At 39.4% G+C, this 13,773-nt stretch overlaps 1 protein-coding gene across 1 annotated transcript in view; it reads right to left on the reverse strand.

Moving 5' to 3' along the window:
• The window catches only part of LOC119408739 (zonadhesin), a 12,675-nt gene extending 5,531 nt beyond the window's left edge, over nt 1-7,144 (reverse strand). Inside the window, exons 1-8 of the mRNA XM_037675580.1 lie at nt 6,929-7,144; nt 6,774-6,826; nt 2,027-2,083; nt 1,822-1,956; nt 1,489-1,745; nt 1,321-1,405; nt 1,146-1,211; nt 915-1,046 (exon numbers count right to left, since the gene is read on the reverse strand). Coding sequence (XP_037531508.1) covers nt 915-1,046; nt 1,146-1,211; nt 1,321-1,405; nt 1,489-1,745; nt 1,822-1,956; nt 2,027-2,083; nt 6,774-6,826; nt 6,929-7,014 — 871 coding nt within the window. The 5' untranslated portion in view covers nt 7,015-7,144. The remainder of the gene's footprint in view (nt 1-914; nt 1,047-1,145; nt 1,212-1,320; nt 1,406-1,488; nt 1,746-1,821; nt 1,957-2,026; nt 2,084-6,773; nt 6,827-6,928) is intronic.
• Between the last annotated feature and the right edge of the window lie 6,629 nt (nt 7,145-13,773).

The following is a 13,773-nucleotide window of genomic DNA, read 5'->3' on the forward strand; positions in this document are numbered from 1 at the left end:
GTCCCATTCAGAGCAGGCGGCACAGCCGTCGTGGCGGTCCCATTCAGAGCAGGCGGCACAGCCGTCGTGGCGGTCCCATTCAGAGCAGGCGGCACAGCAGTCGTGGCGGTCTCATTCAGAGCAGGCAGCACAGCAGTCGGGGCGGTCTCATTCAGAGCAGGCGGCACAGCAGTCGGGGCGGTCCCATTCAGAGCAGGCGGCACAGCAGTCGTGGCGGTCTCATTGAGAGCAGGCGGCAGAAAAGTTTTGGTAATTTGAGTCTTTTGTGTTACAGTGGTAGGCACATAGGCAGTTGTGGCAGCTGGATTTGTTGTAGTTTCAAGTTGAGGAATAATTTCACCCAAATCTGTATCACAGGAATACTCATTTATTTTTTTTATTTTATATTCGTTTACCAGATTTTTAGTTTTATTTACCTGAACAGTTCCCACGATAAAGTTTTACATCATCCAATGCCACGTTGGATTGGTTAGACCCACTGCGTCCCTCAATGATTATCTGAATAATTGTATTGAATTACATACAAGTGGTTGAGTTGCATAACTACACTTTCATTTCATTTTATTTTTTTTTGTGATGAATTACCTTAAAAGCTTGATTTGCATTGAAGTCAACCCGAGTCAAGTGCCACATATTGCCTTGGTTGTCGTTCTTTTGCCAGATACTATCCAAATTGTTCTGGAGCAGATAAACGTTGAGGTCCATTGGAACTACTGAGCCATACATGCGATACGAGAACTGCAGACAATGGGGGCCAGTCTCTGAACATTCAACGCTTAATAGACGAGCCTTGTCACCATACTTTAAATTACTGATCCTAATGACAAGGTAGCCGCCTCCTGAGGGGGATATTGCATCATGTCAGGTTGTTTAAAATAGTTTACCATTAAGAAATTTTTGGAAAATTACGTTACCAGTAAGTTTAGGAGAAGAGCCATTTATCTGGTCAGAATTCGACTCATCGTTCAATGTCCAGGCAAATGCATCAGTGACCATTTGACTCCATGTGCACAAGTTTCCATTGAAGCTACAGTCAAAGTTACAGACTGAAAGAAACATTCAGTTATAGCGACACTGTTTTTTCAAATATTAACTTTAAAAATGGCACTTCCATTGCATAAATGAACGACAAATTTTACACGTACCGGTGCTTTGGTGGGATGGAGCTGCCGTCGTTGACAAAGGAAGTGCAGTTCCAAGATTTTCAAGTTCTTTAATATAAAATTACAGAATTAGCATTAATCCAATTTTTGAAATGTTTCTAGTAACTGTATTTAGTCAGAAAGTAAATCAATGTGTCTTATAAAATGGGAGCGTCACCTGAACATGAGCCAAAGTCAATAGAAATGTCATCTATGGCCACATGAGACTGGGCTTTAGACTCCTTTATTCCTTCCAGCATGATCTTGAGTGTGGGGGTAATGTTTAGGTTATTGCTAGATTAACACCACATGAGCAGCACATTTTAAAGGTTTATTTATCACTTACATGGAATGAGTTGTTGACTTCAATATCAACACTTCCCAGATGCCATTCTGGTCCTTGGTTGTTTCTTACAGACCAGAGCTTTGTTACTGTACGATTTTGGAGCAAGTAAATGTTGAGAGCCATGCTTGTGGCAGAACCGTACATGTAGTACCAAAAGTGCAAGCAAAGTGGGCCACCATGTTGGCACACTGAACTAAGCAAGCGAGCAGAGTCCTCATGGGTCACACCATCTCCATTAAGGTACAAGTTGAAACCAGCTACAGAAAAAATAAATGTACGAGTTCTGTTAAAAAAAAAAAAAAAAAAAAAAAAAAACAAAGGTGAGGAGCATACCTCCAGTTGAGTGATCATTTGGTCCAGTGAAATTTGCATGTGTGGATCTTGAATGTCTTGCCCAGTCACAGCTGTCCTGAGTGAGCTGCTCCCATCCACAAATATTCGTGTCAAAATTGCAGTTGAGTGGGCATACTGTAGAAAGAAAATTAAGTGAATCCACTGAGCAGTAGAAAAGCAATGTGAACAGGTGAAGTATCCTTACAGAGCTGATTTGGTGTAGTAGGAAGTAGAGTTGCTGGCATTCTTGTTTGAGAGTTGTCTGTGTTGAGAAAGTATAATGAGTCTTCCACCTCAAGTTTAAATGGAAAAGTGATTTTGTTGGCACCTTCACAGGTGCTGGTTATAAAATTAGAATATTGAAAAAGTTTTATTCATTTCTGTAATTCCACTCAAGTGAAAACTTGTATTCATTCATTCCACAGACTTATTTCAAATGTGTTTAATGATTATAAACTAATGAACCCTAAATTCAGTATCTGTGAAAATTTGAATATTGTGAAAAGGTTCAATATTGAAGACACTTTGTATGACAGTCTAATCAGCTAATTAACTCAAATCACTTGCAAGACTTTAAATGTTTCAGTCTAGTTCTGTAGGCTACACAATCGTGGGGAAGACTGCCGAGACCTTTGACACCTTGCACAAGGAGGGCAAGACACAAAAAGGTCATTGTTAAAGAGGCTGGCTGTTCACAGAGCTGTGTCAAGCACACTTGAGGCGAAGGGAAGGAAACGATGTGGTAGAAAAAAAAAAAAAGTGTACAAGCAATAGGGATAACTGCACCCTGGAAATTATTTTGAAACAAAACCCATTCCAAAATGTGTGAGGAGATTCACAAAGAGTGGACTGCAGCTGAAGTCAGTGCTTCAAGAACCACTGCACTCAAAACATATGCAAGACAAGGGGGTCAGCTGTCACATTCCTTGTATCGAGCCACTCTAACAAGAGACGGCATCAGAAGCATCTCGCCTGGGACTGCTGCCGAGTGGTCCAAAGCTATGTTCTTTGATGAAAGTAAATTTTGCATTTCCTTTGGAAATCAAGGTCCCAGAGTCTGGAGGAAGAGAGGAGAGGCACAGAATCTATGTTGCTTGAAGTCCATTGCCAAGTTTCCACAAGCAGAGATTTTTTTTTTTTGGGGGGGGGGGGGGGGCATGTCATGTGCTGTGTTAGTCCACTGTTTTGAAGTCCAAGGTCAACACAGCTGTCTACCAGCTAAAACCATGTCGGACTGATGTTACACTTTCGTGGCGAGACTTGTTGTGTCACTTCCTGTTTGTCGGTAGCTCGAGTAATTAGTTTGCTCGAGTAGAGTTTTCTTGATTCATCTCTTGCAGTTTCCCCCCCCCCCCCCCCATTCTAGTTCACAAACACCCTCAGTATGGCTTTTCTACTCTTCGATTGTGATTGAAACACCTATCACTTTTTTTTTTGCATTTTGGGATATACTAGTTTATGACAACTGGGAGAGAAGCCAACGTTGGGTTCTCTCCCCGTTGTCACTTGCTTCGTGTGTCAGATGTTAAGTTATCCTCTGCCTCCTTTAGAGGCAATGATGCGTATAACAAAATGTAGTCTTATGGTAGCTTTGGAGGAGAGGCCGTCTGAACTGAAAGCTCAGCTCTGCGCTACAGAGAAACCATTAGCTAGCCAGGTCCCTTTAGACAGCACATAACCACAAAGACTAAATCCCATTAGCTGTCCAGCAGACTTGGCAGCCTGGACCCCAGGGCAGCTGGGTGACGGTCCGGAGTAAGCTTAGTACTAAGGCTATGCCCCCAGTTCACTGACTTGTTCAGATTTCTAATTTATTTTCTTTGCTCAGTGACACCCACTGAGAAGCAGACCCTAGTTATTGGAAGATCTGTAGTCTGAAATGTGGTTTTAGGGACTCCAACAGCCATAGGTAAATGCATTCCGGAGACCAGAGCAGGAGACAAAATCTCATCTAAACTGCAAACTAAGGCTAAATACAGTATTATCATTCACAATGGCAGTAATTACAGCCCATTACTCCAGTCCGAGGTCACTAAAAATTTATGTTGCTTTGGTGTGCGACTTCGCTAAAATCATGTCTACTCTATATAGTTTCTCTGGTCCCCCTCCCCAATCTGACCAGCGATTACATATTTAGCCATATGTCGTCCAACCGCTGGGTGTCCAGGTGGTGTTCTGGCAACAATGTAGGCTACATGGATAACTGGATTGCATTTTGGTGACAACTGTCCATCTGATGGAGAGATAGCATCCATCCCACTTTAGATGGAGCTGCTCCTTCTAGAAATTTGGCTGATTTTGTTAGTCCTCCAAATTTTTGACAACCCAGGGTCCAGTCAAGGAAGCACAGTTGGTCTTCTACACCTCTGTCTGCGGCTTTTTTTTTTTTTTTTTTCACCCACCCACACCTTTATTGTAACAGTATCAACTTGCAGATTACTCAAAATAAACCAAAAATTAGCTCTAAAAATATAAACCATAAAAATTAAACACAATTAACCAGAAAATGAAATCAGTAAATGTTGATTATTGATCAAATCTTTCCTCTAAATCCATATTAAACTGATAGAAACTTTGCTACAACAGGAGGATTGTTAGTATGAATCCACTCCCATTTAAATTTATGTTCCTAGAACTGGCCAAGGTGGAGGAGTAGCTTCTATTTTTCAGTCAGGATTATTGATTAATGCCAAACAGTTATTCTTTTGAATCACTGTCCCTCAGTCTCATCCAAAATGGAAATCAGAAAAGCCACTTATTAGCCGTTCATCATCCACCAGGCGCTTAATCTCAGTCTGAATTGTTAGAATTCTTAACAGACTACCAAATACTGATAGTCATAATAATGGATGATTTCAAAATTCATGTAGATGTTGAGTGATAGCTTAACATAGCCTTTAATAATTTAATAGAGTCAATTGGTTTTACCCAAAGCGTCCACACATCTACTCACTTAGCACACCCTTGACTTAGTTCTGACCTATGGTAGAGAGATTTAAGGTTGCTGTAATTAAACCTTTAAGTCTGACCTTGATTCAGAAATTCTGGCCAATTACAGACTTCAAACACAACTTTCATCAAAAAAAAAAAAAAAGTCTAGAGAAATTAATTGCAGGTCAGTTGTGTGAACATCTACAAAAATAATCTGAAGAGTTTCAGTCAGGGTTTAGAGCTCATAGCACAGAAATTGCACTAGTAAAAATCACTAATGACATTAGAGGCCTCAGACTACAGACTTGTCTGTACTGGTCCCGTTAGACTTCAGTGCTGCATTTGATAGTTGATCATAATATTCTATTACAGAGGCTTGAGTATAATATTGGGATTATAGACAGCTCTAAAATAGTTTCATTTACCCGATAAGATTCCAGTTTGTAAATGTAAATTATGAATCATCATACACCAGAGTTGGTCATCTAGTTCTTCAGGGCTCAGTGCTTTGACACTCAATATATGCTTCCATTAGGTAAAGTTATTAAACAGCGTGGGAAACGTTTTCATTGTTATGCTGATTACACCATTATATTTGTCCATGAAAGCCAATGAATCCAAATCAGCTACTTGACTACAAGCATGTCTTAAAGACGTGAAAACCTGGGTGACCCTTAGTTTTCTCCTTTTGAACACAGACGAAGACTGAGGTTTTGGTTTTTGGACCAGAGCATTTTAGGAATGAATCAGTCTTTCGCCATCATTGGATGGCATTAATCTGGCCTCCAGTTTTAATGTCAAAAATCTTTGCATTATTTGTGATCAGGACATGTCTTTTATTCCCCACATTAAAAATGTTACTAGAACTGCATTCTTCCACCTGCGTAGTATCGCTAAAATCAGAAACTTCTAAAAATTTGATAGAAAATCTGGTTCATGCATTCGTCGCGTCTAGACTGGATTACAATGGTTTGTCATTTGTGTCCAAATACTTCATATATAATAAAAATAAAAAAAGTCTTCATTTATTCCAAAGTGCTGCTGCCAGAGTCTTAATCATACCTCTCCAGTGGCTCCCTGTCAAATCCAGAATTCAATTCAAAATCCTACTTCTAACCTACAAAGCTCTAAACAACCTAGCTCAAGCTCGTATTACAGATCTTATTGTTCCACATTTTCCTAACGGAGCACTTCACTTAGACTGCAGGTTTACTCGCAGTTCCTAGAGTTTCCACAAACAGAATGGGAGGAAGAGCTTTCAGTTATCAGGCTCCCCTTTTGTGGAACAAATTTCCAATTTCTGTTTATGAGGCTAACATTGTCCAGTTTTAAAACTAGGCTAAAGACTTTCCCTTTTGTTAAATCCTATAGTTGGGTCAGCTTGAGTTTCCTGAGCCGTCCTTCAGTTCTGCTGCTTTAGGCTTAGATTGTTGGTGGACAAACTGACCACATTCCTAGCTACCAGTACCTGGTTTGAAGACCATGGTATCCCTGTTCTTAAATTGGCCAGCAAACTCACCTGACCTTAACCTCATAGAGAACTTATGGGATATTGTGAAGAGAATGTAGAGACACACCAAACTCAATTCAGAAGAGCTGAAGGCCACTATAAGAGCAAACTTGGCTCTCATAACACTTGAGCAGTGCCAGACTGATTAATCCATGCCACGCTGCATTGCTGAAGTAACTTTCAGTTCTCACACACTTTTACAGTTCGTCAACATTTAAAAAAAATTTTTTTGTATTTGTCTTTTTTTAATTTTCAGAGATAATGAATTTTGAGTTTTAGTCGTCAGTTATAATCAACATTAAAAGAAAACATTTGAAATATATTAGTCTGTGTGTAATGAATGTGCAAGTTTCAAAGTTTTTATTTTAATGGAATTACTGATAAACTTTCATGATATTTTAATTTTCTAACCAGCACCTGAACATCTTTAACTAACATTTAACAGCAATCTTCCTCTCTGCAGTTTAACTGAAACTTTGCTTCATTAGGTCAAGCTTGATGAATACAGTACCTGAAGTAGCATTCCATTTTGGCAAAGTAACTGATGAAAAGTCTTTTTCAGCTCTGGAATAGAACAGCCAGATTGTTGAAAACAGCTACTTTAAATTGTATTAATCCAACCAAAGATTAGCAAATCTCAGTTTCACTGAAAGTTAAAAAACACACCTTGAAACCCACTTGTCCTCAGTCCCAGAAAGAGCCAAGAAGACCACAGCCACTGTAAACATTCTTGCAGTAATGTCTCCAAGCATGGCCGATCCTTTGATTGCAGCTTTTCAGCTGCTTTGACACGGATAGTTGAAGATGGATAAGCAGCTGTTGCAAAAGTTTCTTTCTGCAAAACCAAAATCATGTAAACCTTTAACAGACAACACATGTTGCTTTGAGAACAGAGCAGGTGGTTTTAGAGGTTTGTTTTCCAGCAACCAACTACAGGTGACCACAACCAAGACATGACAAAACAGCTGAACTTGGCATAAACAAAATGATCCAAGGGTCTGAACATACAGCAAGAGTTTTAGTCAACAACCACAAATGAGATCAGGGATTGGGGATAAAATATCACAAGGCTTTGAAGCAATGCAAACTTAAACAGACAACACTAGTTCTATCCATCATCAACAATAAAACCCCTTTTCTTCACAGAATAAGAGCCGACTTTCTGGAGGTTACATCAAGATGAAATAATCAAAGTGCTGTTTCACGATTATCAATGAACAGCCCAATATGAATTTTACAAACCTGATCAAATAAACACTGGCCATAACAGAGTAAGGCCTTTTTTTTTTTTTTTTTGCTACAAACAAAAATGCAATCAACATAAAATGTTTGCATTTGTAAAACTCAAGAAAGTTGGGAGCTGACACTTACCCCACTGAGACAGACACCTGCTCTGTAGGACCTGGTTCACACTGCTTTCCACACCTGATATAAATAAGCTCCAGGCTTGAGTGGAGGTTTTTTCAAGCAGGTGTTTCAAATCAGGGAGACGTCTCAAAATGAGCAGGTAAGTATCCCCTGGATTAAAAATGAACTTAATTCATATAAGAAAATTAACTTTAAAAGCAAATAGCATACTGAAAAACAACATTTACTCAATATAAACCAAAAAAAAAAAACATCTGTCAATGCTTAAATTTTACATATTTTGGTGGTGTGTTGTGGCAGTCCAAATCAAAGCTAAAACTTTCATGTGACAAAATGGTAGAAATTGTCTTTTTCAGTTGGCATTACATTTTTGAGGGTTATGTTTGCAAAGATGAGCTGGAAAAGGAGTCACTCGTCTTACCTTGTAACAACAAAAGAAGTGCTGACAAAGTGATAAGCAAAGTGCATCGTGGGGGCGTGATGTTTGAAATGTTTAATTTGACATTCCTGAAGCTCTGAAAGAGTGGCCCCAAAGAATCAATGTTTTTGTCAGGGATTTAAAATGAAGGTGAATACAAGTTAACATATATTCAGAGAGTAAAAAATCTGCATTATTATTTTTATCATTTTTATTATTATTGATATTATTATCCATTCATTCATTATCTTTTACCCGCTTCTTCCTTTTTGGGTCGCTGGGGTCACCGGTGCTCATGTCCAGCCATCACTGTGTGAGAGGTGAGGGACATCCTGGACAGGTCCCCAGTCCATCACAGGGACACATGAAGACAAAGGAGACAAATAACCATTCACCTCACACCTAGAGACAATTTAGAGTTACCAATCAGCCTAACATGCATGTTTTTAGTCTGTGGGAGGAAACAGGAGTACCCAGAAAAAAAAACATGCATACACAGAGAGAACATGCAAAATCCACCCAGAAAGGTCCCTGACTGAGGAAAATCAAATAATGCTAATAGATAGTGGATAATCTTTCATATAGCCTACATATATTTATCTATCAGTATGAACAAATCCATGGCTGAAGTTGTCCTTAGATGGGACAACCGACTCAGGATCTGAAAGTCACAGTTCAACTCCCCGCTATGCCCATGCCGTGGTGTCCTTGGGCAAGACACCCAATCCCTAATTGCTGCCCGGGTGCTTACATAGCTGCCCACTGCTCCACCTGGGTGTATCTCAGGTGTGATGGGTTAAATGCAGAGAAACAATTTCATAATTTTATGGGAACATAGTATGATGACAACGCATTGCACTTACATACTTATAGACTTTTATATACTTATAAAATCAAGCTGGTGAAATAATAAATCAAACATATAAAATAAAACAGTTTTAATGTCAAAGTTGACAGTGTTTATCTGTTTGTTAAAGGCTGGCTACAGATCATGTGACAAATTATTTTTTTATTATTTTTTCTACAACTTTATTCAGGGAACACTTACCAAAGTAAAATAAAACATTGGATTTACAACAATAACCAGACAGTGGTTGGAAGAAAAAAAAAAAAAAACACTTAAAAATACAAAAACTAAAAGAAGAAATTCAATTTAAAACTGGTAACGTCACAAAAAATAATCCAAAGGATTTATTCACTTCAGTGTGAGAGTGAAAAACACTTGTCAGTGGACTAACCTACACTGCAGTCTAGATTAAATCATCTCCCTGTACAATCATCTCCCAGTCTCCTGTTGTTCTCCTCTTCATCGCTGACTCCACAGCGCCCCCTGATGGACATTAATCTGAAGAACAGGTGTGCTGCTAAATTTAACTCTTCAGTAACCGTGACGTCCACAACAGTCATTGAAAAGGTCTTCCTCCTTTATGTTCACAATTTCACAATTTGCATTTGTGTTTTTATATACATGTTATAAAATTATTTAATATAAATCGTGTATTTATTCCTTGTATGCCTACCATTGCATATCACAAACTTTTAAAATATTTTACTATTGTCATAAGATCAGGTAATTGTTTCCAACAAAAAAGTTTTCTACTTTGAAATAGTAAAAAAATAATAATAATAATAATAAATCTGAAGATTTTTTTAAGTTTCAGTATGCGTTTTGAATAACTTCTATGTAAACTTGTTAATCAGAAAAAATGAACTTGTTGCATTTGTATATATTTTTGCTTTCATCTTTTGTATTTTCTTTTGTGCTTCATTGTATATTTAATGTCACCTTATGCAACAAAAAACTTTTTTCCCCTTTATATACTCCTTATGATTTACATCTATACTATTTACAAGCTGTCACAATATTTTAAGAAAATATGCACTATTTATCATTGTGTGTGAAGAAAAATAAAGCTCTTATGATGAGACAGTAGCATTTAAGCCATTTTCATTGTAATTACTGGTAAATACACATTTTATGTTGTTTATAATATCTACCTTACACAGCTTGTGTTTTACTACGTCACAGGTCACAGAAAGGATACTTTTTTCATGTTCCTAGAATTTTTGTTATTCTTATGGAAAGAATTAAAAAAAAAAACACCGGGCAGCGCCCGTGGTCGAACCAGCACCCGACGGTGGACCCGCTGGGTGCAGATTGTTGCCAAGTAGAAGTAACCACTGAGCTAACCGGTGCGAAAATAAAAAACAGCTTTGCTTCTTATATAGTGATGAAGTGATGACATGTCCAGTGGGTTGTCTATGTTCACTAAACTGAATTTGAGTTACATGAAAAATCACAACATAGACAAAAAAAATAAGTTCCGATTTTAAAGTCTCAGAGGTTGACAAAGTGTTTTCTTGCTGAATGCTGGCTGCAGATCACGTGACTCACACATCTTGTTTTTCTTCTTCCGTCTCAGGAAACATTCACATGAAAAGCTACTCTGCTCTTTTTATTCAGCCTGCTTTCTTTCATTCTGTTGTTTCACAAAGCCAGGTGTAGTAGGTACATTTTTTATTTCCAAACACCTGTTCAGAACATTTTCACATGATGCTGTTGAGCTGTTTCCATGAATCACATTCATTCAACCTTTATTTAGACAGGTAGATCCCACTGAGCCTCGAGGACTCATTTACAAGAGAGACCTGATTTCAACAAAGATTGATGATAACAATGGACAACAGCGACGACAATAAACAGTTATAAAAAGTCATACAGATTTTTTTTTTTTTTTTTTTACAAATAGGATGGCTAAAAAAGAAAAGTAACAAAAAACAGCTATTCTAAGGTGAATGTAGAAAACTAAAAACAGGAACATGTCTGAACTGGTCCCTGCCAAGAGTCCAACAGATTCTTAAAGCCACTTACAGAGGTCAAGGTCGAGAGCTTCAAATCTTTTTGTAAGATATTCCAGGAAACAGAAGCAGAGTAGGAGAAGGCCCTTTTGCCTAGTTCAGTCCTCACTGAGGGAACACTGCAGGTAATAATGTCCTGAGAGCGCACGCTGTAGCTGCACTCACACAGAGACATGTAGGAGGAGATGTATGAAGGCAGCTGACCAAGAAGTGATTTAAAGATGAAAATGTACCAGTGAGAGAGTCTGTGTGAAGTTAATGATGTCCAGTTAACCAGTGAATACAGGGTGCAGTGGTGGGTACGATAATCACAGCCAGTTATGAATCTTAGTGCACCGTGATAGACAGCATCCAACATCTGCAGGGTTCTTGTAGGAGCGTTCATGTAAATAATGTCACCGTAATCAATGGAGGGAAGGAAAGTCACAGATACAAGGTGTTTCCTAGCATTCAGAGTTAGACAGGATCTGTTTCTGAAAAAGAAACCCAGTTTAACTTTCAGTTTCTTTACCAAGTTTTCCACATGGAGCTTAAAAGAGAGATGTGAGTCGACCAAGATACCCAAATATTTATAGGAATCAACAAACTCAATCGAGACATCATTTGAGGATGAAATCAGAGGAAGAACTACTGGGACAGACTTCCTGTTTGAAAAAAAAAACATCTCTTTGGTTTTGTCAGCATTTAAGACAAGTTTGAGGTGGAACACATCTGACTGGATGATGTTAAATGCAGATTTCAAAAGCTGGAAAGCCTTTTCAACTGTTTTAGGGGTGTAGATGTCTGTGATGGTGGGGAGGCTGACTCCAACAGACTTCTGTGCAGCCTTCACCACTCTCTGGAGAGCTTTCCTTTCTGCAGCTGTGCAGCCTCCATGCCACACGTTGATGATGGAGCACAGGATGCTCTCCACTGCACACCTGTGGAAGGAGGTGAGGACTGAGCTTCCCAGTCCAGTTCGCCTCAGCCACCTGACAAAGTAGAGTCTCTGATGAACTTTCTTGATCACATAAACTACAACCAAAGAGTAATCAGGATTTATGAGCAATCGTACATTTATCATTTGTAATATGATATTTCACATAATATAAAATCGTCATATAATTTAGTCAATTGACTAATCTACACTAGAGTCTGGATTAAATCGTCTCCTTAGATCTTCTCCCTAATGGCGCTCCCTGCTGGACATTAATCTGCACATGTGTTCTGCTGAAGGAACTCCTCGATTCATTAAAAGGGGTTTTCTCCATTAATGTTCACGATTTGTTCGTTTACCTACGGATTATGACATCATTTCATTCATATCACTAAATACTGATATATGTTGCATAATTTCAAGTATTTATTTCTTGATTTTCCCGCAACCCAAGAAAGGAAGAAGCGGGTAAAGATAATGGATGGATGGATATTTCTTGATTTTTGTTTTTTCCAGATTGAACATTGCCATTGTAACAGACGTATATTATATCGCTTGGTTAACTTTTTGAAAAATAAAAGTTTGTGTTTGCTTGTCAAACTTTTATGAATATAATAATAACTTCACTGTTATTGTCCAAAGTCTATACAGAAGACATCTTCTCCTCTGTGATCCACACTGCTCTGACCCACCTGGAGCAGAAGGACTCCTACATTTGTGTGCTCTTTGTGGACTTCATATCCACCTTCAGCACCGTGGTTCCCCAGACCCTGATGGACGGACTGCTCACACTGGGACTAAGCCCCACCTTTAGCAACTGGGTCCTGGACTTCTTAATCAGCAGACCGCAGTCTGTGAGGATGCATGACTTCACTTCCTCCACCATAATGCTCAGCACTGGCTCCCCTCAGGGCTGTGTGTTGAGCCCCCTCCTGTTCGCTCTGCTCACATATGACCATGCTCCCATCCAGGCTGTCACATTGTAAAGTTTGCAGACGATGCAGCAGTGGCTAGATGCATCACAAGCAATGATGAGTCCGGCTACAGGCAGGAGGTGGAACACCTGGAGAGCTGGTGCAGGAAGAACAAACTTCACACCACTGTGAGAAAGATGAAGGGGATGGTCATGGATTTCAGATGAAGCAAATACACCTATCCCGCCCTGCCAGGACGATCTGCAGTGGAAGTGGTCTCCAGTAAGTACTTGGGGGTGCACCTGAATAACAACCTCAGCTGGGGCAACAACAGTACCATTCTGATCAAGAAAGCAAAGACTCTACTTCCTCCGGTGGCTGAGGCGAGCTGGACTGGGAAGCTCAGTCCTCACCTCCTTCTACAGGTGTGCAGTGGAGAGCATCCTGTGCTCCATCATCAACGTGTGGCATGGAGGCTGCACAGCTGCAGAAAGGAAAGCTTTGCAGAGAGTGGTGAAGGCCGCACAGAAGTCTGTTGGAGTCAACCTCCCCACCATCACAGACATCTACACCTCTAGATGCAGGGAGAGGGTCACCTGCATCATGAAGGACCCCACTCATCCAGCACACACATTTTTATTTCCCGCACCCTTCATGAAGAGGGTTGCGGAGCATTGGGTGTGAAACCTCTGGACTGAGGAGCAGCTTCTACCCTGAAGCTGTTGGACTCGTAACTCCACCACTTTAAGAAAAAATTAAAATAAATAATCACTGTAATGCCATTTGGTTTATGATGTGACTTATCCATGCTGCTGATGTCATGCTGCTGATTATCTTATACTGCTGATTATCTCATGCTGCTGTTTTCATTCATGCCTATCTGCTCACCAAAGTCAGGCTGCTGTTAAGCTGTTTTACATTATTAGTGTTTAGCTTATCTTAGATCTTTTAACATACCGTTTGATGTTTGTTTAGCGTATCTTGTTTGTTTCGATCCTGTTTCCTTTTAGACTTTATATTTTGCTATTTTTGGATG

This window comes from Nematolebias whitei, chromosome 4 (genome assembly GCF_014905685.2).
Source record: "Nematolebias whitei isolate Nwh7 chromosome 4, NemWhi1, whole genome shotgun sequence".
Classification (NCBI taxonomy): Eukaryota; Metazoa; Chordata; class Actinopteri; order Cyprinodontiformes; family Rivulidae; genus Nematolebias; species Nematolebias whitei.